Consider the following 26617-nt stretch of genomic DNA (forward strand, 5'->3'; position numbering starts at 1 on the left):
ATTTCATAGTTCTCATAGTTTCTTTTTTATCCTTCTTTCAGATAAAAGTTAGTGAAGTGGAGCTCTTTCTGTTTATTGAGACAGGAGGAGACACAGAGACACTGGGCTGCTCCAGCCCTGCTCCTCCTAAAACAACGCTCATGCACGAGACAGAATGAACAGGAGATCCGGAGATTCTGCTCACACTCACGCAACAGGACGACCCCAATCACTCGCTCCAAATCTCTGCACACCCGCAGAGACGAGCGCACGTCATGGTACTTTGAGAACGATCGCCATGCGAGGAAGTTTCATCGCCTCTCACTCGACCATCTGCAATGAGGACACAAGACATTTGTCTCCGTCGTTGCCAAAACCACGCTGTCCTGATGAACCACGTTGGATGGAAAAGAAAACCGGTAAATGTAAGCGTGGATCTGCAAAATGCCCCCAGGCTGCATGAATTTTTTTCATGAAGTTTCATTGGCTAATATCGACTCACCCAATCAAAGTACAGCTTGAGTGGTCACATGATCTTTTACTTGGGTAGCTCCACAGATCTTTGACCTCACTAGCACGTGTGCTTAATAATGATGACAGAGTGATTAGTTCAGACAGACAGACATTCACATAAACCGAATGTCTGACTTCCTTTTCAATCTGGCATGTGGTATATGTGATGTCACAATCAGCAGTGAGTGGCGTTGAGAACTTCTGATTGAAGTCCTGTAACACTAGAGAACGTTATTAGATGTGCGGAGAATACGATCACGTGAGACGTCTCAAAGGGGAACTGCCGATGTTTGCCGACTGACGATGAAGGCAAATGATACTAGTATGGAAATGAGGCTGACGATTGTGGTGGTGTCTCATTCCTCCTCTCTTAATAAACCACATGCTATTTAATGAAGCTACTGAAAGCGTTTTCTCTGGCTCGCGCGAGGCCATGGGAAAACCGGACCTTTCGCAATGTCGTCGGGTCGGGCTGAAGCGTCGTATTTCCGGCAGCTCGGCCCGACCCATCTTTCGGATTTTCTTGGTTTTGAGAATGAAGTTAAATAGAAAGAAGCTTCAACGCAGGAACTTGATGAAGACCCTTAACGGTCCATTTTTAAATGTAATGTATTGTACAATTATGACCAACACTGCATCTCTTACAGAGACTCGTTTTCTTCTTCTTTTGCATTCTAAAGCGTTCAGTCATGTATTATTTTAACAGAAACTACTAAAAAAAAAGAAGAAAAATAAAAGACTGCAAGGTATCCTTTAATATTAATGTAATCTGTATTTTTATTATTCTGTCTAGACGTTTGAGGTATTTTATTATATTATTGAACATTAATATGGTCTTGGCTTTCCGTTGAGAACATGAAATAGCTCTAATAGATGAGATTCTATTCAATTTGACTGATGTATTGTTCCAAATGGAAAGAAGATATTGCACATTGTGTCTTCATTTTATCACATTTACCTTTTGAGGAGAGTGGGAAGGATATTTTTGTTTTGGATTTAAGACCAAAAAAAGGAAATTACACAACATCTGTAGCAAAAAATGTATTCAATAAACTGGAAACACAAACGGTGCTGTTCATTTCTCGTACAAATCCTTCATAACGACTGTTTCACATATTCACAAGCTAAAACAAACATGTAATAGCCGTAATTTGTGTCAAACTGAAGCATGTTACTCCCTTTACATGGTTATTCCCAATATGAGAAAAGCAATATATACGCCGTACTGTCCTCCTGCAGCCAGCGTAATTGGTGTATCCATTTCATAAGTCTCCATTACTGAGGCCCTTTTGCTTCTTTGTTGCTTTCCCATCATCTTCCCACTTCCTCTTCCCTCTAGTTTTTGCCTCCTCTTCCCTGAACTGATTCCTGAGGGGAGAGGGGGGGGGGGGTGTCAGTAAAAATGAGAAGAATTAAACGAGCCTGCTATTTGTGCAGAATTAGCGCTCACCTAGACTGCCAGCGCCTGCCGCTATTCCACACGCGTCCAAAAGATGGCAGCCAGTTGGCGTCAGTGTGTGAGCTGTGGTCAAAGTTCGCACCCACACGGTTGGGCGGAAGCTTCTTGAGCTTCTCTTTCTCCTCTGTGATTCAACATTCATAACATACACAGTTACAGTACATACAAGAATACAACTTGCAGTTGAACGTAACCCTGGTTAACTTAGACTGTGCTTAAATATATAAAGAGTAAGATCAAAATGGGAAGATATACCTAATAAAAATAACAAAAAAAAATTTCAAATCGCAACTAAAGGATAACCATAAAGAAACCGATGACTGGAAGATTGTTTATTTGTTGATAAGTATTATTATAAAATGTTTTTAATTAAAATATGAATAGCACTTGTGTAACTACATTCTTTTAACCCCTTTACTGTCACTCTTTTGGTTTATTGCCCTTTCATATCACATATTTTAGCAATCATCATAAATTAGGTATGCTTCGAAAGCTTCAAAATTCTTCCTGTGAAAACTACTTTGAAATTGGACGTTGTTACCGTGGAAAGATACTTTAAATTATTTTAGAGGGCTCCTCCCCTAGTGGGAGTTGTCAGGTTTCATATTACAAAATTTATTTCAACTACTTTATAATCTTGACAAAACGCATATCGTCGGAAAGGTCTGAGGTTGTGATAGTGATATTTAAACATTTATTTGTTACTAGACTGGGTAAACCCAGCTCGATCTGCCAAAAACAGAGTCACCATGAAAGTGAAGTACATACTGTGTTTGAGGAACTCCTGAAGTGAGGGTCCCATTTCCTGCTGTCCGCTGCCTGAGCCCTCATCAGGCTCTTCCAATAGCCACGGCGGTACAGCGCCTACAGTTCAACACACGTGGACAGTATTACACCTGGGTATTGACACAATTGTGATTCGATTTATTTATATATATATATATATATATATATATATATATATATATATAGGGTATAGAACGTAAATTTCTAATTTTTATGGTGTAAACCTTGTCTGTTGGTACATTACAAGTGTGTCGCACACGTCCAGAAAAGTGAAGCCAAAGTGCAAGATGCCAGCGCCAAGTTCAGACATTGGCGGCTTCACTTTTCTCCAATGGAAGATAGTGAAGGGCTGTTGTCCATCTTTTCCCCTTGCGCCAGTAACTTCCCCTCTGCATCTCTTCTCTGATGCGTTTATTTTGATTAAAGATTACAAATGAATTTAAAAAGAATTGTGCTTAGATAGATCGTTTATAATAAATATATAATAAAAAATTTGAATGGTCCAATTTGATTTCATGGAGACTGAAGGCTGTTTTTATTATAATAATAATAATACAAGTTGTAAAATATAAACATTTACATAGTAGCTGTCATAAACACTTGTTTTCATCATAAATTTATTCAAACATACATTAAATACTGAAAGACCGGTATAAGAATAGAATGAATATGTAATAATATTTATCAAAGTGTTCCACTAGAGTTATTTTTGGTGCTGACTAACAAGCTATGAACACTGAATGGCTTTCCTGAGGTTAAACACTAGAATGTTCCTTACTGCATGCTGCTACACATGTTAGGCGACAGTCTGTGTTGCCACCGTCGTTTAGATTTTTTTATAGTAACAGAAATAATTTGTGTTCAGTTAGAGAACAGACACTACAATTAAAAACTGAACGTGCAGCGTGAGCCGAACGAGAGTCACGGCACAGACCAGCAGCAGGAGTCACATCTCATTCAAGGCGACGGCGGAAGATTTGGTTTCAAAGCGGACTGTAAAAGCACCTATTTAATTGAGTTTGTCATTGTACGGTTCAGTTGTTGTGGTTTTCAATCAGAATAATATTGACCATTCAAGCAATTCACCCCTGAATTGGCACTAAATCTAAAGTGGAAGTATAATGCGTGCGGTAACCGTGCTATGAATGCCTGTGCGGCCGTGCACATTTTACTTTCGGTTTAGAATTATCGATTTAAAAGGATTAGTTTACTTGAAAATGAAAATTCAGATATATTACTCACCCAAGATGTTCGTGTCTTTCTTCAGTCGAAAAGAAATTCAGTTTTTGAGGAAAACTTTCCAGGATTTCTCTCCACACAATGGTAACCAAAATTTTGAAGGTCCAAATCAATGCAGTTTCAAAGCACTTCGAAGGGCTTCAGAGGTTCTGCACGATCCCAGCTGAGGAATAGGGTCTTTTCTAGCGAAACCATCAGTAATTTTCAAGAAAAAAAAAAAAACGTTTATATACTTTTTAACCTAAATTGCTCATCTTGCGCTGCTCTGCGACGTGCCACGGATTGCACAATTCCGTCGGAAAGGTCACTAGATCAGAGGTTCTCAAACCTGTCCTGGAGACCCCTCACCACTGCACATTTTGTTTGTCTCCCTCATCAGACACACTCAATTCAAGTTTTGCAGTTTTTACTAATGAGCTGATGAGTTGAATCAGGTGTGTTAGATGAGGGAGACATGCAAAATGTGCACCGGTGGGGGGGGGGTCCCCAGGACAGGTTTGAGAACCACTGCTCTAGATGAAGGCGGAACCGCACAAAGTGAACATGCTAAGACTAATACAAAAGCTCTTTACACAAAAACCTCTAACTTCAAAATCATCCAACATCGCTGTTTAACCTTTTTTTGCTAAAGGATGTTTGTATTAGTCTTCGCACGAGTGCTTTGTAAACACAGGGGCGGTACTTCTGCCTACGTCTAGCACGACCTTTCCAACGAGTGTCGCAGAGCAGCGCAAGATGAGCAATTTAGGTTCAAGTATATAACTTTTTTTTTTTTAATGACAGATGGTTTCGCTAGACAAGACTCTATTCCTCATCTGAGATTGCGCAGAGTCCTCTAAAGCCATTCGAAGCCCTTTGAAACTGCATTGATTTGGACCTTCAACATTTTGGTTGCCATTGAGATCCATCGTGTGGAGAAAAATCCTGAAATGTTTTTTTCAAAAAAAACATTTATTTTCCACTGAAGAAAGAAAGACAAGAACATCTTGGATGGCATTGGGGTGAGTAAATTATCAGGAAATTTTCATTTTGAAGTGAACTAATCCTTTAACTTCAAAAAGTTTCCAACGCAGCCTCCATTCTTCGCGAAAGATGGATAAAAAGGTGCACAGGAAACAAAAACCTTGAAAAATTACGACCCCGCCAAATGCCGATTCGCACAGGACTAATATTAAATCACATGACCTCGGTGTTCTGTGAAATATGGTAGGTCATTTGCGGGGGAATTTTTACTTTACAAATTACAGATATGGCCTATTCGCACGGGATTAAGATCACAGATAACCTCCACAATTATTACAAATTACTAGAGGTCACCAGGCAATACTAATCCCGTGTGAATAGGGTTTATGTGATATATTGTCCACGGGCTGTTTTATTGACATCTGCAGTTGAAAGTTAAAACACAGCATTTATGAGACCACTGTATCTTTCAACATACCTTTTGATGTTTATTCATGTTTATTTCGTGCTGTAACTAGTTGTAAAGCTAAAGAGATGATCAGTTCACATGTGCTCCGCGCTGCCACTTTACTCACCAGTATGAACATTTCCACTGCTGGATGCATCCTGCAAATACAGACAGCAAACCAAAATGATGCCTGCCCTCGTTTATTAATCGAATCAATAATAGTTGCATGCATATAGTGTAAGAGAATATACCTGGTAACCAATGAAGGTTAAGCCAAATCCTGGTTCATTCCACCGACTGTGAGAAGCGAGATCCTCGTGGCTCGGCCCGGGCTGTGCCTCCATTTCATAAGAGCGACTGTGGGAACTTATCATCAAACATCAGAACTCATGCTTTAGACATTACAAACTCTGATTCTAGTCATCAAATGACACTAAAACATGTATTTCTCAGCACTGACAAAGAGAAATTGCTATTACACAAACCAGTCAACAGTTTGGACACACCTACTCATTTATTATTTTCCACATTTTATAATAATAGTAGTCATCAAAACTATAAAATAAATTGAAATATGGGTATTGCGTAGAGCTTAAAAATGGTAATGAAAACTACAGAAGAAAAACTAAAGAAATCCATCTATAGGATTAATGTATATTTTGTCTACAAAACCAGTTTCACGTGTCCAAACTTTTGACTAGAACTGTATATATGTATAAAGATCAGGGGTCCGTTCTTCGTACCTCGCTAACTCCATTAGCTGGATTTGATTGTTGGCGATTTGGCATGATCTTGGATTGTTTGGTTCTTCGACGCTCATCCTGGACTTGCTGTCATAGCAACAGGTCCGTAGGCTTAAACCTGCTCGCGAGCAGGCTTATTTCATGTAAACAGGATTAGATTGCATCTTGAGGTGATACTTAAAATCTGTCCCAGCCACTGCTACTTTATTACAAGAGTTCATTACTGGGCAATAATAATAATTTTAAATAATAATATACAAATTTTAAATTGTATATGTATATAATATTATAATGTGTATAACACTATCGACACAGCCACTTGATTAAGAGATTTATTTATGATGGAATAATTACTTTATAATTTAATTGGAGGTTTACACACATGTTGTACAGTTAATCTGAGCCGTGCATTAATTTAAGTGATGACGGATATTATGGGAGTGGCTTGATGCAGCGCAGGAGATGCAGAGAATTTGATCTTGACCTTTAAGAAACTTTAATACGGTCACGTTACAAATCTGCTTCAAATTGAATTAAATTGAATTACAACATTGAAATAAAAATGTAAAGGGTGTACAAATACTGTATAAAATCGTGAATATAATTGTTAATGTTAAAAAAAAACATTGATCATTGATCCATTATAACTTTTATGTTGGTTTGGTCGTTTAGCTGTTTTCTTATAAAAGGTCCAGATATTCGTGTTTTTTTTTGTGTAATTTGCCAAGTTTTTATGGTTTTTTGCCAGGCGGCTTTTTAATTATATGATGTCATTACGTTGCTGTCTTGACGCCAGCCAATCGCTGCATTGCTGATCATGGTTTCGAGTATCGATGCATCTGCCCTCTTCAGGGAAAACAACAAGAACGCACAGTGATCTTAGATCATTTAATCCAGATATTTAAATCCAATCCGCAAATTCGTTTGAAGAACCAAATTAGCCAGACATCAGTTATCACGATTAAAAGATCTGGGATCTGTCAAATCATCTCAGATGTATTAAGCGAGGTACGAAGAACGGACCCCAGGGATGCACCAGTATCTCTAGTAACGCTGCAATTTAATGACAGCATAGTATTTTCATCATCTAGAACAGAGTTCCTCAAACTCTGTCCTGGAGGGCCACTGCCCTGCAGAGTTTAGCTCCACCCCTGATAAAACAAACCAATCAAGGTCTTCAGGATCACTAGAAAAATCACAGGTGGGACTAAACTCTGCAGGACAGCGGCCCTCCAGGACTGAGCTTGAGGAACCCTGATCTAGAACATAGATACAGAAAACTAACTCTAAACACTAAAGCATCATAAGGAGTACGTTTTAACGATTTTCGTTGTACTCTACTCCGCACAATGACAATAAAGTTGAATATAATCTTATGTATATAGAATGTTTTGACTGGTGTTTATGTTTATCTGTCTCTGCCATCCGTTATACTCTTCCCAATTTATTTGTCTCTGCATAGGCATGTGCCGGTATCAAATTTTCATGTTGCGATTAATTGCTGAAGCTTTTATCACGGTATACGGTATTATCACGATATTGAAATAAGTTGCAAAAAAAGTGTTGTCATACTATAACAGGTTAAATCACTTTCTTATAACGTTTAAATACAATAAAGCAATACACAAAAATGTATAAACTAAACAAATATTTAAAACCGATTAAAGTGCAAAAGAATTATAAAGAACAATAGGTATGCTGAAATCTACATTTAACTAAGATTAATGCATGCTTTAGAAGTATTTTTCATTGTCAGTTTGTTAATGAAGGAACTAATGTTAAATACTGGAGCCTTGTAAAGTGTGTGATTGAACAACAGTCAGAACATATTCAAACAATATCTAGGGCATGTAATTTAGTCCAGATTAAAATATAAAATGCAAGTTTGAAAATTAATAGTCTTAAGTCTTTAAGTATTATGTATTAGGTTATGTGATTACCATAGACTATAAAAAAAATATGGACGTAGTGTCCGTGACGTCACCCATAGGATTCTGATGAGCCGTTCTGAAGCGCAAAGTAGGGACGAGCCATCTTGGCAGCGCGTCATCGCGCGTCACTCCCGGATAACAGAAAATGGGCAAAAAGGCGGGACGTGGGCGGAGCTTAAGTGACGCAATGACTAACAGACAGCAGATAAATGGCTATCCACCTGTCACTCGAAATGGCCACGCCCTTAATTATGCAGAATTTTAAGGCTTTATATAATGTAAACAAATGAGTTATAAAAAAATTCACCCCCCTCACCGTTGTCATGAAGGGCAAAATGAGCCGTATAGACCAAAAGCACAATTTGTACCTGTAGGCTGTAAACATGTTTTATTCTGCTCTAAAGTTGGCCATTTTAACATGGGGCTCAATGAGATTCTGCTCCCTTCTGGATCCTGTCCCTAGCGGCCAGTCGATGAATTGCAGTTTGAGGCACTTCCGTGTTGGCTTCAAGAGAAACTGCGGGAGGTTGCCGCTTGGTGATTACTGGGGAAACGGCTGCATTTCTGCTGTTCCGTCAGCGCCCTCTGCTGTCGAAGAATGAATGTGCACTTCAGCACGTCTCCTCATTCCGCCATGTGCTCGGCTCATGCACGGTCTATTTACATCAGTGCGCATTCCTCTTTGACACGTTCCTCTTTGACATGTTTTTAATTTTAAACCGTTGATGGGTAAAGTATTCTTAAAATTCATTCTAAAAATCTGAATAATTCGTAATAAATAATTATTCACGGTATTTTGAAGTGCCCACGATAACAATATTGTGCATGTTCATTATTGCGGTATATATTACCGTTTACCGGCACATGTCTATCTCTGCATAAACTGCACGGTATAGGATGCATATAAAATCACTTCTAATATATACACACACACACACACAATACCCATCAAAAGTTTTGGGTCGTGTATCATTTTTAAATAATTCATAATTGCAAGATATTACCTATTTAATTTTTCATTTAGTGGCAGAAACAAGCTTCAATACACCAAGACTGCATTTTGTATCCACAGTAAAAATTTAGTTTTGTGAAATGTTATTACACTTTAAAATAATTTAATTTTAAAATGTAATTTAGTCCTATGATGAATTTTCAGCATCATTACTCCAGTCTTTATACACAGTCTATAAACATTTAAACGGTGGTGGCTGTCATAAAAACTTGCCAGATTTATTCAAACATTAAATATTGAAAAACATTAAAGGTTATAATGAATATGTAATATGATGCCTATATTTAGCAAAATGCTCCTCTCTAGAGTTAATATGTCTAGTTGACTAACGAGTTTATGGACACTGGATATGGTTTTTCTGAGGTAAATGTGACAAGAAGTTTTATTAACGTCTTTCCGCGCTTGAACGATTGTGACATGATATGGATTTCGGTAAATTGTACCCAAACTTTTGAACGCAAGTGCATTGGAATGGATATTGGTGCATCCCTCACGTTTCAGGATAACACTGGCCATAATTTTGACATTTCTTTTACCTGGCTGTTTGTTTGTTGCTGTACTGGTCCAGTTCAGCAGGTCGTAGCAATTCTGGATCAGGCTAAGTTTGATTCAGGAAAAGTCAACAGTAATGGTCCATGTCTCTTTAACATCATTTTCCCAGCAAAGGAATTACTTTGACAAATGCATGGCGTTTTTAAAAATGCTCATTAACACTGGGGTTTGAAAGCTTCACATTTTCAGTTAATATTTGACATCAAACAAACAGAACAGATGAGTACTGAGATATGGATACGCTTGGAGCATCCCAGGAAAACAAACCTCTGATAATGACTGAAGGACCTCCAGTCTGTGCTGCTCCTGAGATCGGATCACTGCTGCTTGCTGAGGACAAAGGAAGAGAAGAAACCATCAGATATGGTTGAACCGACAACCATTTCCACGGAAAGAACCTGTAAAATGTCTTTACCTCTTTAATAAACACATCCTCTTTTTCCTCAAACTGTTCAAGAGCTTTGGAAACCTCAGACTTGAATCTACCAAAAAAAAGCATTAATTTTTTTCTCTGTAGAACACCAGCAAACTTTTAGTGTCTGTACGTGTGTACTAAATGCTATTATGAACACAGACATTTCTCTAAACACAAATAAGCAAGCAAACTACCTCTCAGTTTCCTCCTCTGTTATGATAAACTTGTCCCGTAGTTTGGGATCTGCTTTATTGTCCCACCAGAACTTGTGTGTGTTTTTCCTGTGCTCTGGGCTGAAATAAAGAAGCGCTCTGTGAATTCACTGCAAGCTCTGCATGCGTTTCTCAAATGTTTCCGTGTGTGATCTTACGTGCTCATGTGCTCCAGCAGTCCTCCATACAGCACAGTGATGTTACTGTCGCTCACGTGTTTCAGCACCTCCCGCGCGCAGCAGTAACACCAGAACTTGTCGTCATGATAGGGACTGTATTTCTCCACCTGAGGATTTTTAATGGTCCGCCGCGCTTCTTTGACCTGCAATAACATCTGGGAATTTTACATCTGTGCAGATACAGAGCTGATCTCGTTTATTTCAGGTAGTGGCTCCAAATAGGACTTTGACACTCAAGTCATACTTAAAGGTTCACCCAAAAGTGAAAATTCTGTCATTAATTGGGCTACTCATCCTCATGTTGTTCCAAACCCGTAAGAATTTTATCTTCGGAACACAAATTAAGATCTTTTTGATTAAATCGAGAGCTTTCGGTCCCTCCGATGACAGCTACGCTAAGAGATCATAAAACTGATCCCTATGAATTGAGCAGTTTAGTCCAGATTTTATGAAGAGACACGACCGCTTTATGTGATGAACAGATTGAATTTAGTCTTTTATTCACATAGACATTCATCAACTCGCACATCAGTTGTGGTAAACGGAAGCTCAAACATGTCCGCTTGATGTGTGAGAACCAATGAGGTTCATTCTCGTGTTACGCAGCACGTTTGAGCTTCCGTGAGAACCAATGAGGTTTGTTCTCGCGTGTCAAGCAGGTTCGGTTAAACTTCTGTTTATGTTCAATGATCATGTTCAAATGTGAATAAAAGCCTAAATTATATCTGTTATCCAGCAAAGTGGTGGTTGCGTAGCTGTCAATGGAGGGACAGAAATCTCTCAAATTTCATCATAAAAATATATTTGTGTTCCGAAGATGAACGAAAATCTTGCGGGAACAACATGAGTGAGTAAAAAAAAAATTACAGTATTTGAATTTTTGGGTGAACTAACCATTTAATGTCATATGAAGCTTTGTTTCCGCCACGGAATTAAATGAAATTTGGACTTTATAGCAGAATTGCGAGTGTGACTTCATAAAATAATGAGTTTAACGTTATCTCTCAAAATTCTGAGGAAAAATCAGAACTGTGAGAACTGCGACAAATAAAGTCGCAAAATCTGACTATTTTTTGCAATGCTGAGTTTGTAAATAGCAATTAAAATTTTTCACATGCAAAAACTGAGAATTATATAATACAACGTTAAAGGGTTAGTTCACCCAAAAATGAAAATTCTGTCATTAATTACTTGCCCTCATGTCGTTCGACACCCGTAAGACCTCCGTTCATCTTCGGAACACAAATGAAGATATTTTACTTGAAATCTGATGGCTCTGAAAGGCCTCCATTGGCACAATGCACGGTTCACTCTCAAGACCCTTAAAAGGTACTAAAGACGTTGTTACAAAGTCCATCTCACTACAGTGGTTCTAAAATAACTTTATGGTGTGACGAGAATAGTTTTTATGCGCAAAAAAAAAAAAAAAAACCCTAGATAACGACTTATATAGTGATGACGATTTCAAAACACGGCATCATGAAGCTTCGAAGCGTTATGAATCAGTGAGTCGATTCAGCAGTTTGGATCGCCAAAGTCACGCGATTTCAGCAGTTTGGCGGTTTGACACGCGATCCGAATGATGATTCGACTCACTGATTCATAACGCTTCGAAGCTTTTGAAATCGTCATCACTATATAAGTCGTTATTTAGGGGTTTTTTGCGCACAAAAACTATTCTCGTCACTCCATAAAGTTATTGTAGAACCACTGTAGTGAGATGGACTTTGTAACGACGTCTTTAGTACCTTTTAAGGGTCTTGAGAGTGTACCGTGCATTGTGCCAATGGAGGCCTTTCAGAGCCATCAGATTTCAACTAAGATATCTTCATTTGAGTTCTGAAGATGAACGGAGGTCTTACGGGTGTCGAACGACATGAGGGTAAGTAATTAATGACAGAATTTTCATTTTTGGGTGAACTAACCCTTTAAGTTCACAATAAAAACGGCAATTGCGACTCAATTGTTTTTCCCCACTCACAATTCCGAGAAAATGTTAGAATTGCGAGTGATAAATTATAGTCAGAATTATAGTTTTCGCAATTCAGAGTTTATAACTAATTCTGACTTTAGTTATGACACGTTCTCAGAATTGAGATTAAAAGGTTGCAATTTTAGTTCATTGGCAGAATAAGCCTCCACACATTGCAAAAGGAAAAAGTAGTAACGTTATTATTTTTAAGACATTTTGTGGGTGTCAACCATCTGAACCCATTCATAGTTAATGTACACCTGAACTGACTTCATACAGCCACTAAACTCGCTTTGATAACACTTTACTAGAAGGAACTGCAAAACATGACTCACTCTTTTGGATGTTTTGTTATTTAACAAAATACATTTCAAACATTATCTGTGACTTAAGCGCCCAAATCGTAGCATATTCTAGTTGTTTGGTTAGCACACTTACCTTCTCCATGAATTTGACAAGAATCACTTTAAGTTTACTCTGGTGGCTTTTCCCATGAATGTGTCCTTTTCCAGAAAAATCCGTTTTTTTGCAGATAGAGCAATAAAATGCACCCATTTGACTACTTTGGGTTTGTTTCTTTAGCCACTGCAGCAAGAGCTAGCATTCACTTGAGGTTTTCCCAAACACAGTGACGTTTTGTGTGGTTAAATATGCAGCATCGCCCTCTTGTGGTTGGGGTGTAACGTTATAGATAAACTTTAACCTTTACTAAAAGGATAGTTTACCCAAAAATGCTAATTACCCCATGATTTCCTTCTTTCAGACGAAGACAATCGGAGATATATTAAATAATGTCCTGGCTCTTCCCAGCTTTATAATGACAGTGAATAGAGGATTTGATTTTGAAGTCAGTTAAGCCATTTATATATTTTTTTCAGCTGCTTTAAGGAAATAAAGAAACTAACATGCATTTGTTTATTTAATAAGGCACAATGAGTACATTGAGAAAAAAGGAAACAGGCACATGAAAAGAAAACAATTACATAAATAACTAAATTAAAGACGTTAAATGTGATAACATTCACAAGTTCATAAAGGAAAATAAAGCATGGCAGGTCCTGCTGTCTAGCCTGATGATCTGATTTTTCAGGGGCCAGAGTTGGATTACAGCTCTAACAACCCTTGAATCATATCTGTGATAGACAATATTGAGAGTGAAATCAAATCAAACTCATTGATGTTAAACAGAATGCTGCTTATTTCACCACTCAACCCTCACCTGGATAGTTCATGCTCCTCTTCAGCATTCTGAAGGAATCTCCTGTAAGTGTATGAATTTCATCTCTCAGTCTCTGCCGGCCGTCCAGAGTGAGATGCCACAGACACGACTTCCTCTTGCCATCTCCAGATACTTGTTGTGGGTTCTTCTTAAAGCTGTTGCTGAAACACAGATTATGTCGGATTGTGTTTTTCCACCCATCTGGAGCTGTAAGGAAAAAGGGGAAGTGCTCTCTAGCAAAACAAAAGAAAACAGGATGAGAAACATTGCAAAAAGAAAATTAAAATATATAAAATGAGTTAGGTCTATCTGTCTAGTTTCCAATGGAGGCAGTGTCTCCTCATAAAAACGGGATGAGAAAATAATCAAATTAAACAAGACAAATATTACAAAATGTGACATTAAAAACTGTAAGTCACTTGTTTTTCATAAAATAACAGTCAAGGTGAAGTACAGCAGGGGGCTTGCCTCCCCTGAGCCCATTGACTTTTAACAGACCCCCTAAAGTGTGCGGTGGGTGGGTGATAACTGAGAATGAATGGGGGAAAGTCACGTGAGAGGCAATGGCTCCATTGCGCTATGATTGGATATGATCAGTTATAATAGGATACGATTGGTTTGTGCGATAAATCCCGCCTCTTGTTTTTTCGTGCACATTCTCGGCCTAAATGAAGACAATTCAGTCATTTAGATATCACAGCTTTGTCATGTCAAAATCGAACTTGAAATGGCCTGGAAACTAAACTATCCCTTTAAAGGGATAGTTCACCCAAAAATGAAAATTCTATTACAGGTTTGGAACAACTTGAGGGTGAGTAAATGACAGAATTTAAATTTTTGGGTGAACCATCCCTTTAACGGTCACCCCCCTTTTTGAGAATACTCATGAAAATGCACTATCCAAACTTAAAGGGCTGTAATTCAAGAATGCTTTGGAATATAGACCCAAGTTTGGTAGTAAAATATGAAAGTATGTAAAAGTTATGAAAATGTTAATGACAAATACTGTACTAAATATTTTTTATTTTATATAAATTCTATATTTTACAAAAAATGTTTTACTATAAAATCAAAGCCATATGTCCAACCAAGTTGTGTTCCAAATTTGAAGTTGATATCACAAAAATTGAAGTCCCCATGAGATTTTGTTTAGGCGCTATACCAAAAATAGCCACCGGGTGTAACATTCCATTGATCTTTTTTTTCAGTGCATTTTCCCGTAAATTTCTGTCCAAATATCACTTCCATCACAAAACAGTCACCAAATATGGAATATATACACCTTTCCAACAATATGTTTTGTCAAGATTAATTATAAAGTAGTTTAAATACATTTTGTAATATGAAACATGACACCACCCACTAGGGGGAGGAGCCCGGTAGAAGAATTTAGAGTACCGTTTACATGGTAACGCAACATCTGATTTCAAAACGGTTTTCACAGGATGAATTTTGAGTTCGTAAGCTTTCGAATGATACCCAATTTATGATAATTACTTAAATATATGATACGATAAAAAGGCAAAAAATAAAAATAAAAGAGCGACAGGCATCCCGCCAGTGACAGTTAAGGGGTTAAGATTTTTTTAGAAACTCCGGTTGCATTGTTGTTGTGTGGACAGTGAAACCGGAAATTTTGGATTGTTACGTCAGAACCGGAACTGGCAATAACTTTGTCCAGGCTTCTGATTGGCCAACATGGCTTTACGTTAGGTTTATATTGCCACCTGTTGGTTTGGCATGCTATTGACAGTGTTTCATAGTGCGTTTTTTGCATTTGTGGACGCGTTTTTTGTTGTTGTTTTAAACGGAGGAGAAACTGTTTATGAAAATACATGTGTACGTGTGGACTGGGTCTAACTTTATGAAATTGGTTTTAAAAGGTGCAGTGTGTAAGTTTTAGCAGCATCTAGCGGTGAGATTGTAAATTGCAACCGCCCACCGCTCACCCCTCCCTTTCGAAGCACATAGAGAAGCTACGGTGGCCGACACAGGACGAAGATGTCATCTGTAGAAACATGGTGGAGCAAAATGGCGATTTCACTACAAGGGGACCCACGGTCTATGTAGATAGAAATTGCTCATTCTAAGGTAATAAAAACATAACGGTTCATTATAAGGTCTTTACACCACTGAAAACATAGTTATGTATATTATAGTGGTGAGCCGTTATCGGCGTTAACGTGAGACTCTTATCGGGCGATAAAAAAAAATATCGCCGTTAATCTATTCTCAAAGTTGGGTTGGGAGCTGGGTCTATACTACGCAAGCTATGATGACTTTCACCTTAATAGTTTAGCGCGGATGTATACCTAGCCGAACTGTAGGGGGCGAGAGAACGAGTCTTCGAACTTGTGTGTATGCCTACTAGTGATGTCAAAAATATTGATATTTCGCTATGTATCGATACTGAAATATCTGAAACGATACAATACTCATTTTCGACAGTATCGATATCAGCTGCGCTCTCCTCTCCGACCGAGAGAGAGTTGACATGCACCCGCCTCCTCTAATTCAGTCCATCTAATCCTCTGAACATTGCGATCGGGTATTCTGCTGGATTCTTGTTAGTTTTGGTGTGACCGGTCTGAATTTTGCACGGGGTTGCACATAACGTTAATTCTACCAATTCCCGCAGATTTCGTGCTCGCATCTAAAGCGCACACACACATACAGTAATAAAGCCGCCTCTGACAGGTGCAAAAATTAGCTCCTTTTTCCATCTTATTAATGGTCAAATACACTCAAAAATGTCTCAATGCCCATCTTGGTGAGTTTTCACGTAAACACAGTCATAACCAGCTCACAGGAACAGTGTCTGGGATCCACGTGTGCGTCAGGTCTTAAAGGGACAGAAGTTATTTATTATTCAAACTACAAAAAGACAAACGATCACTTACAAGTACACATATTCTGAATGCCTTCGGCAGAATTCAAATGAGCCATTTTAATCTAGATTAAAAAAATGTATCTATTCCCACCACTAGTATATTATATTGCTTTTCTGTCAATAGATCTTCATAAATATTACACACTGCACCTTTAATAAATAGAACATTAGTTACTGTAAAAATACAAAATAGAATTGCATTTGGTCTCTATTTTTATGTAATGTTTATTTAACCAGGAAAATTAAGTGTTCAAATATAATCATATGTTATTGATATACAAGCAAATGTAAATTTATGTCCTTATTTTTGATATATATTTCAAATGTACTTTACTCCTGTGTCATCTGATCCTTCAGAAAGCATATGCAGATTTGCTGCTCAATAAATATTTCTAATCATTAATGTTGATTTATCATTAATTTGTGGAAATGGTGACACTTTTTTCCAGGATTCTTTGATGATTAGAAAGTTCAATGAACAGCATTTATTAAATAAAAATCTTTTGTAACTTTATAAATGCATTCACTGTCACTTTTGATCAATTTAATACATCCTTGATAAATAAAAGTTCATTTCTCTCTTTTTTTTTATCTTACCGTGTTTGAATGGCATCATTGCTTCTACAAATGTTAAGCAGCAAAAACTTTTAACATTGATAATGATAATAATATTGTGAATAACAATAAGAAAATGAGCATAAGAATGATTTCTGAAGGATCATGTGACACTGAAGACTGGAGTAATGATGTTGAAAATGTAATCACGCGTTTTAAATAACTAACTTGTGATATGACGTGCTTCACGTCACAAAATGAGATACAAATTATATTATTTTACAATATTCGGTACAGTGATAAAGGCTATGTAGATTAGCATTGCATTATAAATATACTTTCATGTTTTATTAGTCAAAACGTCTATACGTTACAGCGATAGCTGGATGCCTTTGTCAACATAACAGATTTCATAAGATTTATTACTCCTATGAGTCTCTCTTGTGGACTTTCTGGTAGGGCGCCCTCTGGCTACAAGTATGAAACCGATATTGTGTGCTTTAAACACCTTATTTTGGGTTTAAAAAAAAAGAATAAAAAAAAACAAAAGAGAGAAATATTTTTTGGTAGAGAAGTGTACAGTAGTTTTTTTTTTCCTCTGCACATTAATATTATAGCATAATTTAATATTTTATAATTAAACCTAAGACCTTTCTAATGGTTTATGGTATACTTTCAGGGTTGGTTCGGACCTGGTGAAGTTATAGATCTGCTGGACGTTCAGACTGCCGTTGCGGCTGCTGCTGAGGGCCATGGCGATGAGGATGCAGTAGTTAACAGGGGGCCGAGGCCATCCGCCGCTCTTCAGGTTCATACTGTCCTGCAGCGCTCTCTGAAGCCTTCTGTTCTGCGTCAGACCCAGTTTGCGAGTGGTCGCTTTGGGCGTCCTCCCCTTCCGAGCACCCTTCACCTTACGACAAACAGGCACGTCTACAGAGGAGGCGTCATCTTCATCTGTGAACTGGTACAAGGTGGAGATATCAAATCATCTTTCACATAGACACAAATAATCTCTCAGGTTTAAATTCCGGTATATCAACATGGCAAACAAATCATGTAATGCAGTTTTACTCATACCTGATACTCGCTGGAGAGGGAGGTGTCGTGCATTGACTCATTTAGGCAGGTCTCATCAGGCAGTATCACTGGGCGCACACTTTGTGCCAGGACAGGTGTGGTGGTTCTAGGCATTGTTGACAACGGTGTCGGTTTTGGAGGTGTTGGAGCTTTGGGGTAATTACTAGGGTATTTTATGGGGCAGGCTAAACTGGGATTCACCATCAACCACAGATTAGGTTGTATTTCAGGCTCTTTAAAACACAGAAACAACAAGATTTTTGAAGAACATTTAAAGGAAACAGGAGTTAAAAGGAATGTACTCAAGAATGTACTCCTATAATAATGTCTTTCAGAACTGGGAACCAATCAGAAAGGACCATCAAATAAGGATTTTCAGAGAATCAAACTGAACTAGGCCTAGTCTAAGGCTGCGTTCACACTGCAGGGCTTAATGCTCAATTCCGATTTTTTGAAAAAATGCGATTTTTTTTGCAAGGCCGTTCACATTTCCAATTAAATGCGACCTTTTGTGATCTCCTGTGTGAACGTGAAATGACCCAGAAGTGACCCGCATGTGCAGAAGAGAACTCAACGGTCAACAACGTCACTTGTTGTTTACGGAAGTAGCCAAATATGGGTGTCAGCATTGGAGTTCGTTTAGCTTTATTAAAGTTATTTTCGCTACGGAGCCAGCACCATTACAACCTTCTCATGTTAAGAAGAAAATTAAAAAAGAGGAGGAGAGCAAGGTTTTTGGCAATGGCGTTTTGTATCTTCTCATTCCCGCCTACTTAAACGTACAATGATGACGTTTGTCGCATATCAACGACGTGCGGGTCGGATACATGTGACCTGGCAGTTCAGACTGAAGACGCATTTCAAAAGATCGGATATGTATCGGATTTGGACCACATACCCAAGTGGCCTGGGTCGCATTTGAAAAGATCGGATCCGTGTCGTTCAGACTGTCATGAAAAGATCAGATACAGGTCGCATAAGGGCAAAAAAATCGGAATTGGGTCGTTTCAGCCTGCAGTGTGAACGCAGCCTAAGCTCGGTCTTTGAATTTTGAAACCAGGCTTTATAGTCTTGGATATAGTGTGTACTATTTAGCAGTAATCCTAGTTTAAAATGGAATAATATCTTGCTATTGGGCAGGAAAAGAAACTGCCAACAAATAAATACATAAACTTGAAATGAACATTTCAATGAATTAACTTGAAATTAAATTAAATAAATTTGAAATTACATTTTAAATAAATAAACTTGAAATTAATATTTTTTGATAAACTTTAAATTAATAAATAAACTTAAACTGAACATTTTCACTAAATAAATATTAAATTATATTTTAAATAAACTTGAAATGATATTTTAAATAAATAAACCTGAAATTGATACTTTTGATAAACTGGAAATTAATTAATAAATAAATATACTTGAACATTTTCACTAAATAAATATGAAATATTTTAAATAAATAAACTTGAAATTAAATTAAACAAAATAAACCTGCAATAAAATAAAATACAAATAAATAAAGCTTTGCATTTAAAAAAAACTAACAAACAAATAAATGGGGTGGGGTTGGCAAGTTTCGAAACCTCTAGAAAAAAAAACTTAGACTGGGAGATCTAGTTTGTGTTTTGTTCCTGTAAGTCCTGTATGAGATGATGAAGATCCATTAGTTAATATGACTGGTGGTGTGACGGATGGAACACACCTCTGGCGCTGAGCGGGAGCTGGACACTCCTGTGCGCTGCCGCCGTTGCCGGTAATGATCTTCTGGAGATTCGTGCGTAGTGCCACTGCGCCAGATACTGGTCAGTCCGCTTGTCATCTGCCAAACCACGACACTTCAGTGACACGAAACAAACGGCACTGTCTCACATACTCGAGTGAATCACTCACTGAAATGATTTTACCGTGGTAAAACTGATCAGTCGTCGTCGTTAAGTTTATTTCTTCGTTCATGTCCCAGTCATGTAAGCCGCTGGTTAAATGAAGGTCGCTAAATCTGCTTTTGGATTGTAGCTGTAAATACATTTTGCCGACTATGTTTGAATAGGCAGCAAAACGTGTGTAAATAAAGCCACGTATCTTTTTTTAATTCGAAGAAATGTCGTGGTTATTAAGACTTAAAATGTGGCGGTATCGTTCATTATAACAGGTGGGAATCATTAAGCTTATTAGGAACCAAGAGTGTGGAAGTTTTCTGTGATCACTGGGGCTAAAGGTCCGTTCACGTGTCGTAATTACCGCAATTATGATTTTAACTTATAAAAGCATTCATGTCCTCGTAGAGCACGTTACAGTTTTAAAAGATTTTTTACGGTTCATACATTTTGTGACAACATGCCCCGCTAGATTTATTCACATTGATTTGAGGCAACTTGCACCAACCTGACATTGATGGAAAAATACACCTCTATTGAGAACAGTTTAACCTTTCAGTTAAAGGCACAATATGTATTTTTTTTAAAATAATTTTTTTATATTTTATAGCCGATAGATATATTTTGTTGACTTGTGTAGCCTACTTATATTATCCCAAATGTTTCCAAGAATGTTTAAATGCTGAGAAATTTTAACCAGGACATGGCGTGCGTCACCTGTCAATGACATCATACCCGCCCTTGATTTCCAGTTTTATTTTGTAGAAACCATGGAAACACCAAAGACGCTTCAATATATCCTATATGTTTTATTAGGCAAGGGATCAACTGTTTGGAGACAGAAAATTATTATTGTACAGTAACGCAGCATTTTCACAGTCATATAATGTTTTAAAATATATTGCATGCCATTTAGCCACACAAGCCATCCAGCATTTATTAATATGATATTCTAATATAGATCTAGCTTACTGCAGTGTGCAGAATACTGGCGGCAGAAGGGTCTGGACTCTATCGCAGCTTTCATTGGCCCAGAGGATGTTTGACTGACATGTAACGCAACCAATCACAGTTCGTTTTGTTCCGCGTCATGTTTAGGGCCGTGAAAATGTCCCTGCAATAACAGACCGGCGTGCATCTATAAATTATTCATTCAAGAACGTTGTGCAAGTTAACTGCAGCAATGGAGCCGCGAACTTCACATACTTTTGAAAATCCAGCGTTTAGTTGATCCTGGTGAGCGCTCATTGTCACAGTCGTAAACGCAAGAGGGAGTTTGGAGTCGCAGCATTTGTTTTCCAGGGGACCATTAAAGAATGCGACACACGTGTCTCATTTATCAGATGACGACTTCGAAACTCCTGAAGTGTTTCCAGATAAGTGTACCATATGCATCAGAAGTTCAGGCTGAGACTAACGTTATAACATTTTCAACTCGCTCAAATATGATCTAATACAAACTCTAATATGATCAACATTGCTGCGTTAAGGCGAAAGAGGAAGCAGCGACTGTGGCATAATAAAGGTTCTGCTGCTGTCGCAGTGTCACGCTCGTCTCTCATTAGCAATCGCTCCAGCGGCCACAACACTCGGCCTGCTCTGCTTCATACTACTACAGTAACGTTAATAATCTCATCCATGAACACGATTTCTGCCCGAGTCCCGTCCCGATTCTTTTCCACCGGCTGTGAGGTGAAGACGACAACTCCCAAGATTCCACGCTCAGTCTCTGCGTCATCAAGCTACGCTTTGAAAAGGCGACCTCTAGCAGCGAAAAACGACATATCGTGCCTTTAAAATCTGCTTGTCAGTAAATAAACTAATTTATGTCTTAAAAACTAACAAAAAAGACCTCTAGAAACATAAAACCATGTATTTAAAGAACAATATTTATTTGAAATTCACTACACCATTCAGTTTGTAATTCTCTAGGCCTACATAATGTGTAATTATCTTTTACATCCAACACAATATAGATCTATCTGAAAGGTTTCTGAAATGCATTTGAATGATTTTTGAAGTTAAATAGATTTCATGTAGTGTTTATTGTTTTTATTTTGTGCAATATATATATTTTTTACATGCGTTTTTACAGTTTAAAATCAGTTTTTTACAACAGAAATCAATCAATCAAAAACTTAGCTTTTCATCTAATACAAAATTCATTTCATAAGGTGACTTGACTCAGCCTGAAAAGAAGAAGCTAACAATGAGGCCAGCCACGAGCGCCACCATAGCCAGAGTCAGAATGACGGTGATGGCCACCATAGATCCACTGCGCCCTGGAAGACCTGTGTCTATCTGCTTATAATCAAGAGCTGGGAAAAGAGACAAGAGAAACAGACCCGATTACAACCGAATCCTTAATGTTACATCTTTTTCAAGCTGGGGATTCTTTACGTTTTTGTGACATGAGCAAAAATATATCTGGATACAATTGGTACGTGTATCATTTATTACAAGCAGCTCATATTAAATTACTGTAACATGTTTATTACCTGTGGTAGTCTTTTCAGTCAAGATTGCGCTGCTATTATTGTCAACTGTGTATGACATGCTGAAAGACAAAGGCATTTATAATGAGATTTGATTTGCCGAGTGATGGTCACACACACACACACAAACACACACACGTCTGGCACGCTATCTTTCTGGGGACTCTCCATAGACGTAATGGTTTTTATGTACAAACTGTATATTCTCTCCCCTTACACTATCCCCTAAACCTATCCATCACACATAACTTTCTGCATTTTTACATTTTAAAAAGAACCATTCTGTATGATTTATAAGCTTTTGTACCCATGGGGACCTCAATTTAGGTCCCCACAGTGACACGAGTCTGTGTGCATTTAGGATGAAGTCTCCACTGGGATAGAAAAACATGTCCACACACCCACACTACATTAGTGAGGAACTCTAATGGCTAAAATTGTGTAAAAAAATCAACTTAGATTCACTAATGTTGTTCAGATCACATTTTTTGAGTTTCTGTTGATTAAACTAGTCTCTTTGTCTGTATTAACTCGAATTTTGAGTATCAGTGAAATCAATGAATTTGAAGGCAGGTTACTTTAAGTTAAACCATAAATCATTTTCAAAGTTTGTGGGGTTTTATAAAATGTTACACTATTTGTTACTAGTTATTAATGTTAGTTACTAATGTTACTACAGTAAAAATGAGTTGTTGCAGCACACAAACCGGCATACATTATTAGATTTAAGGCAAAAGCTGTACACACACTTATGTCTGGTTTTGTGGGACTCTCCACAGACATAATGGATTTTATACTGTACAAACTGTATATTCTCTCCCCTTACACTAACCCCCAAACCTACCCATTACACAAAATGTTCTGCATTTCTACATTTTCAAAAAGAACTCATTTTGTATGATTTATAAGCTTGTTTCCTCACGGGGACCTCACTTTAGGTCCCTGCAGTGACACGAGTCCCCTTGAGTCAGTGTGCATTCAGTTTGAAGTCCCCGCCAGGATAGAATAACACACACACACGCGCGTCTGGCACGCTATCTTTGTGGGGACTCTCCATTGACGTAATGGTTTTTATACTGTACAAACTGTATATTCTATCCCCTTACACTAACCCTACCCCTAAACCTAAACATTACACAAAACTTTTTGCATTTTTTAAAAGACTCAATTTAGGTCCCCACAGTGGCATGAGTCCCCATGAGTCTGTGTGCATTCAGGTTGAAGTCCCCACCGGGATAGAAAAACATGTCCACACATATATACACACACACACACACATACTTGTAATTTGTTCCACTTTTTAGGCCTTGCAGAAGGTACCCCAGCTGATTGACAGAACAAGTTGGAACCTGGAAACTCTTTGTGCCTGCAAGACACACAAGTCACAACGCTTACTCTCTAGACAATGTCACGTGAACCAAATTCAGAATGAAAGCGATCCATACTGTTTTCATTTCTGTCCACGTCTATGTACAGCAGGTAAGCAGTCTTGTCTCCAAAAACAGTACAGTCAGGCTGTGCCAGGAGAAAAGCGTTTGGGAATTTGCCCGCCACTACCCCATCTGTAGGACTCAGCAATCTAATCGGGATTTCTAAAAAGCAAATAATAATCAAAACCTTTGAATAAACACTTACTAAATGTATTTAAATACCGGAAACACATATTAAGCAACAGTAGTTTGTAGTGGTAATGTGAGGCCATTAGTTATCATTTTTACCTGCAAAGCTTAGGGGACACAACGCCCCCAGGATGAAGAGCACAGCCAGCATATTGTCCTCTATTGAGTCTGGATGTGTCCACGAGTCACAATGCTCTGGATAAAGCTGTGGGATGGCAAATAACAGGATAACAGTACGGCTGAAACCAGACAAGCAGGACTGAACGATAGGATTGAGCCAATCAGTGAGCACAGAGAACAGGTCTGTCCAGGTGTGTATGAAATGACAGCCCTTCCCTTTCGATACACCTTAGGGAGGCCTTCAATCTGGAATGCATGTTTTAACTGATGCAGTAAATCCTTTATTAGTTGAGGGACAATGACTAAGGCAGCTAATATCCATAACGCTCATGCTTTTCCAAACCCATATGGCTTTCTTTCTTATGAGGAACACAAAATGAGAAGATCTAGCTTCGAAAGTATCATAAAAGTGTGTCATACAAATAATGCACTATATTCCACATCATTCTTTGAAGTCATTTGATAGCTTTGTGGAACAAACAGGCAAAAATATGTATTTATTACTATTGCAAGGTACATGGTTTCTTGTGAAATTAATATTGATTTTTAATAACATATAATCTCTCTATTGCCGTTAAGCTTATAAATCTAAAGTTATACTTTATCATCTGTCAATCTGTTTAAAGTCACCATGAAATTAAAATGGATAAATCTTTTTATTTTTTATGGAATATTGCAGTATTGGTTATAAATGATTTATCAGTTGTCCAATTATTTTAATCTACATACATTTTTAAAAAGATACCCGTAACAAATGATCGGGAGGAGCACGTTCACATGATCTATCCAAACAACTCGTCATCAGCAATTACAACATCTATCCTATCCGCATGAGAGGAAGCATATACATACAGTCGACTCACCGGCATTCCTCGACAGTTTTCAGCATCCCTCTACCACCCCGACTCCTTACTCGCTTGTTCCTACCACAGCCAGGAATACAGGGGGAGTACTCTGGGTTCGGGCCAAATACGGAGCTCAGAGCCCTCTCCTCGGACAGCACGCCAAATATGCTTAACATTTATTCTATCAGATTTATTTGGAAGTGTGAACTCGTAAAATAACAGGGATCCGGTCAAAAAGAGGCCCGATCTCACTCCCGAGACTTTAAAACACACAGACACTTTTATAGTGCAGGAAATAAATGTATTAGGAAAAAAACGAAATAAGGAGCAACATCAACTTTGGGAGGAGGCAAGGCATAAAAGATAAACAAATCTAACTGACATTAAATACAAAAATCAAGCATACTGCTTTAGTTCAGGCAGGCCACGATTGGAAAAATTCCAACTCTGCCCATATCAGCTGATCCGATTCCTATGCACTCAATTGGCAACTCTCAAACAGGGCGCCTTACTTACAGATTTACAGAAGCTGGCAGATTTATCTGAAGCTATGCTTAAAGGGATAGTTCACCCAAAAATGAAAATTCTGTAATCATTTACTCACCCTCAAGTTGTTCCAAACCTGTATGAGTTTCTTTGCTCTGCTGAACACAAAAGAAGATATTTTGAAGAATGTTTGTAACAAAGCAGATAGAGCAACCATTGACTACCATAGTTTTTTTTCCTCTACTATGGTAGTCAATGGTTGCTCTATCTGATAGGTTACAAACATTCTTCAAAATATCTTCTTTTGTGTTCAGCAGAACAAAGAAACTCATACAGGTTTGGAACAACTTGAGGGTGAGTTAATGATGATAGCTTCAGATAAATCTGCCTGCTTGGCCGCTTCTGCTGCACGCTGCTTTGCAACCCACCTCCTCCCCAGCTCCTCCTTAAACTGTGTTTAACTTGATCAATGTCCTTCTGTTGTCATTGATGCGTACTCTGTTCTAAATGGGGGATTTACTCTGCCCTCCCAGTTTAAAAATGGGAGGTTGTCCCCAGAATCTGCTGCTGTTCCCTGTCTTGGCTTTTCAGGAAGCTCATGAAAAGGATGGGGAATTTAGAACAGAGCCATATTGCCAAATGTAAATATTTTGCAAAATATGCCAATAAAAAGTTGACTAAAAGTTTGTCTATGGTGTCTTAAGAGGACCTGACTGAACTAGAATTCTGATAATAAATTACAAAAGCTTCCCTCCCTAACTACCAAAAACAAGAGAAAACAGAATTTATCCTAAATAAAAAGGCTCCACCTCCCTACCATGCCCTACTGATTCGGGAAAACTGGAGCCAAAATAAACGCCCAGGGCCCAGTTGATCAGATCATCAGTTTGTAATGTTCAAAACGTTTTAGTAAGATTGGGATACCTTTGAATAAAAAAAAATCAGGATTATCCTGATCCCAGCAAAAGGGTAGATTTTAGGAACAAAAATGTAATAAAACGGGTCACTCACACCTAACACCATGCGCATCA

General features: G+C 38.1%; 4 protein-coding genes across 11 annotated transcripts in view; 1 reads left to right on the top strand and 3 right to left on the bottom strand.

Moving 5' to 3' along the window:
* arhgef12b (Rho guanine nucleotide exchange factor (GEF) 12b) overlaps positions 1–1556 on the top strand; it is a 111009-nt gene extending 109453 nt beyond the window's left edge. For 4 of the 7 annotated variants that reach the window (XM_079815998.1, XM_079815999.1, XM_079816004.1 and 1 more), the window contains one exon: positions 85–1549. In XM_079815998.1, coding sequence (XP_079672124.1) covers positions 85–158 — 74 coding nt within the window. In that variant the 3' untranslated portion in view covers positions 159–1549. Of the gene's footprint in view, positions 1–41 lie in introns of all 7 variants that reach the window. The other 3 variants (XM_079816002.1, XM_079816003.1, XM_079816001.1) reach the window with 2 other exon arrangements.
* On the bottom strand, positions 1069–13045 carry cenatac (centrosomal AT-AC splicing factor). 2 transcript variants are annotated; one of them, XM_079816006.1, is made up of 11 exons: positions 12842–13045; positions 10411–10574; positions 10235–10333; positions 10041–10107; positions 9893–9955; positions 9610–9671; positions 5639–5753; positions 5515–5545; positions 2720–2815; positions 1943–2075; positions 1069–1860 (listed from the first exon to the last, which is right to left on the bottom strand). In XM_079816006.1, the coding sequence occupies exons 1-11, from the start codon at positions 12956–12958 to the stop codon at positions 1755–1757; spliced, it is 1053 nt and encodes a 350-aa protein (XP_079672132.1). In that variant the 5' UTR covers positions 12959–13045; the 3' UTR covers positions 1069–1754. The 2 variants fall into 2 exon arrangements, with proteins under 2 accessions (XP_079672132.1, XP_079672133.1); XM_079816007.1 differs by lacking the exons at positions 1069–1860; positions 1943–2075; positions 2720–2815; positions 5515–5545; positions 5639–5753 and having other exon boundaries at positions 9274–9671; positions 9867–9955; positions 12842–13043.
* Positions 13046–13507: 462 nt separating this feature from the next.
* Positions 13508–20172, bottom strand: foxr1 (forkhead box R1; the record flags this gene model as incomplete). Its single annotated transcript, XM_079814265.1, has 6 exons — positions 13508–13536; positions 13623–13855; positions 17760–18028; positions 18145–18377; positions 19850–19966; positions 20052–20172. The coding sequence occupies 6 exons, from the start codon at positions 20170–20172 to the stop codon at positions 13508–13510; spliced, it is 1002 nt and encodes a 333-aa protein (XP_079670391.1).
* A 1717-nt stretch (positions 20173–21889) lies between these two features.
* upk2 (uroplakin 2) lies at positions 21890–24440 on the bottom strand. The gene is made up of 5 exons (XM_079814149.1): positions 24235–24440; positions 23962–24108; positions 23798–23882; positions 22520–22578; positions 21890–22339 (listed from the first exon to the last, which is right to left on the bottom strand). The coding sequence occupies exons 1-5, from the start codon at positions 24284–24286 to the stop codon at positions 22206–22208; spliced, it is 477 nt and encodes a 158-aa protein (XP_079670275.1). The 5' UTR covers positions 24287–24440; the 3' UTR covers positions 21890–22205.
* Between the last annotated feature and the right edge of the window lie 2177 nt (positions 24441–26617).

Source organism: Gobio gobio, assembly GCF_949357685.1.
Source record: "Gobio gobio genome assembly, chromosome: 4".
Classification (NCBI taxonomy): domain Eukaryota; kingdom Metazoa; phylum Chordata; class Actinopteri; order Cypriniformes; family Gobionidae; genus Gobio; species Gobio gobio.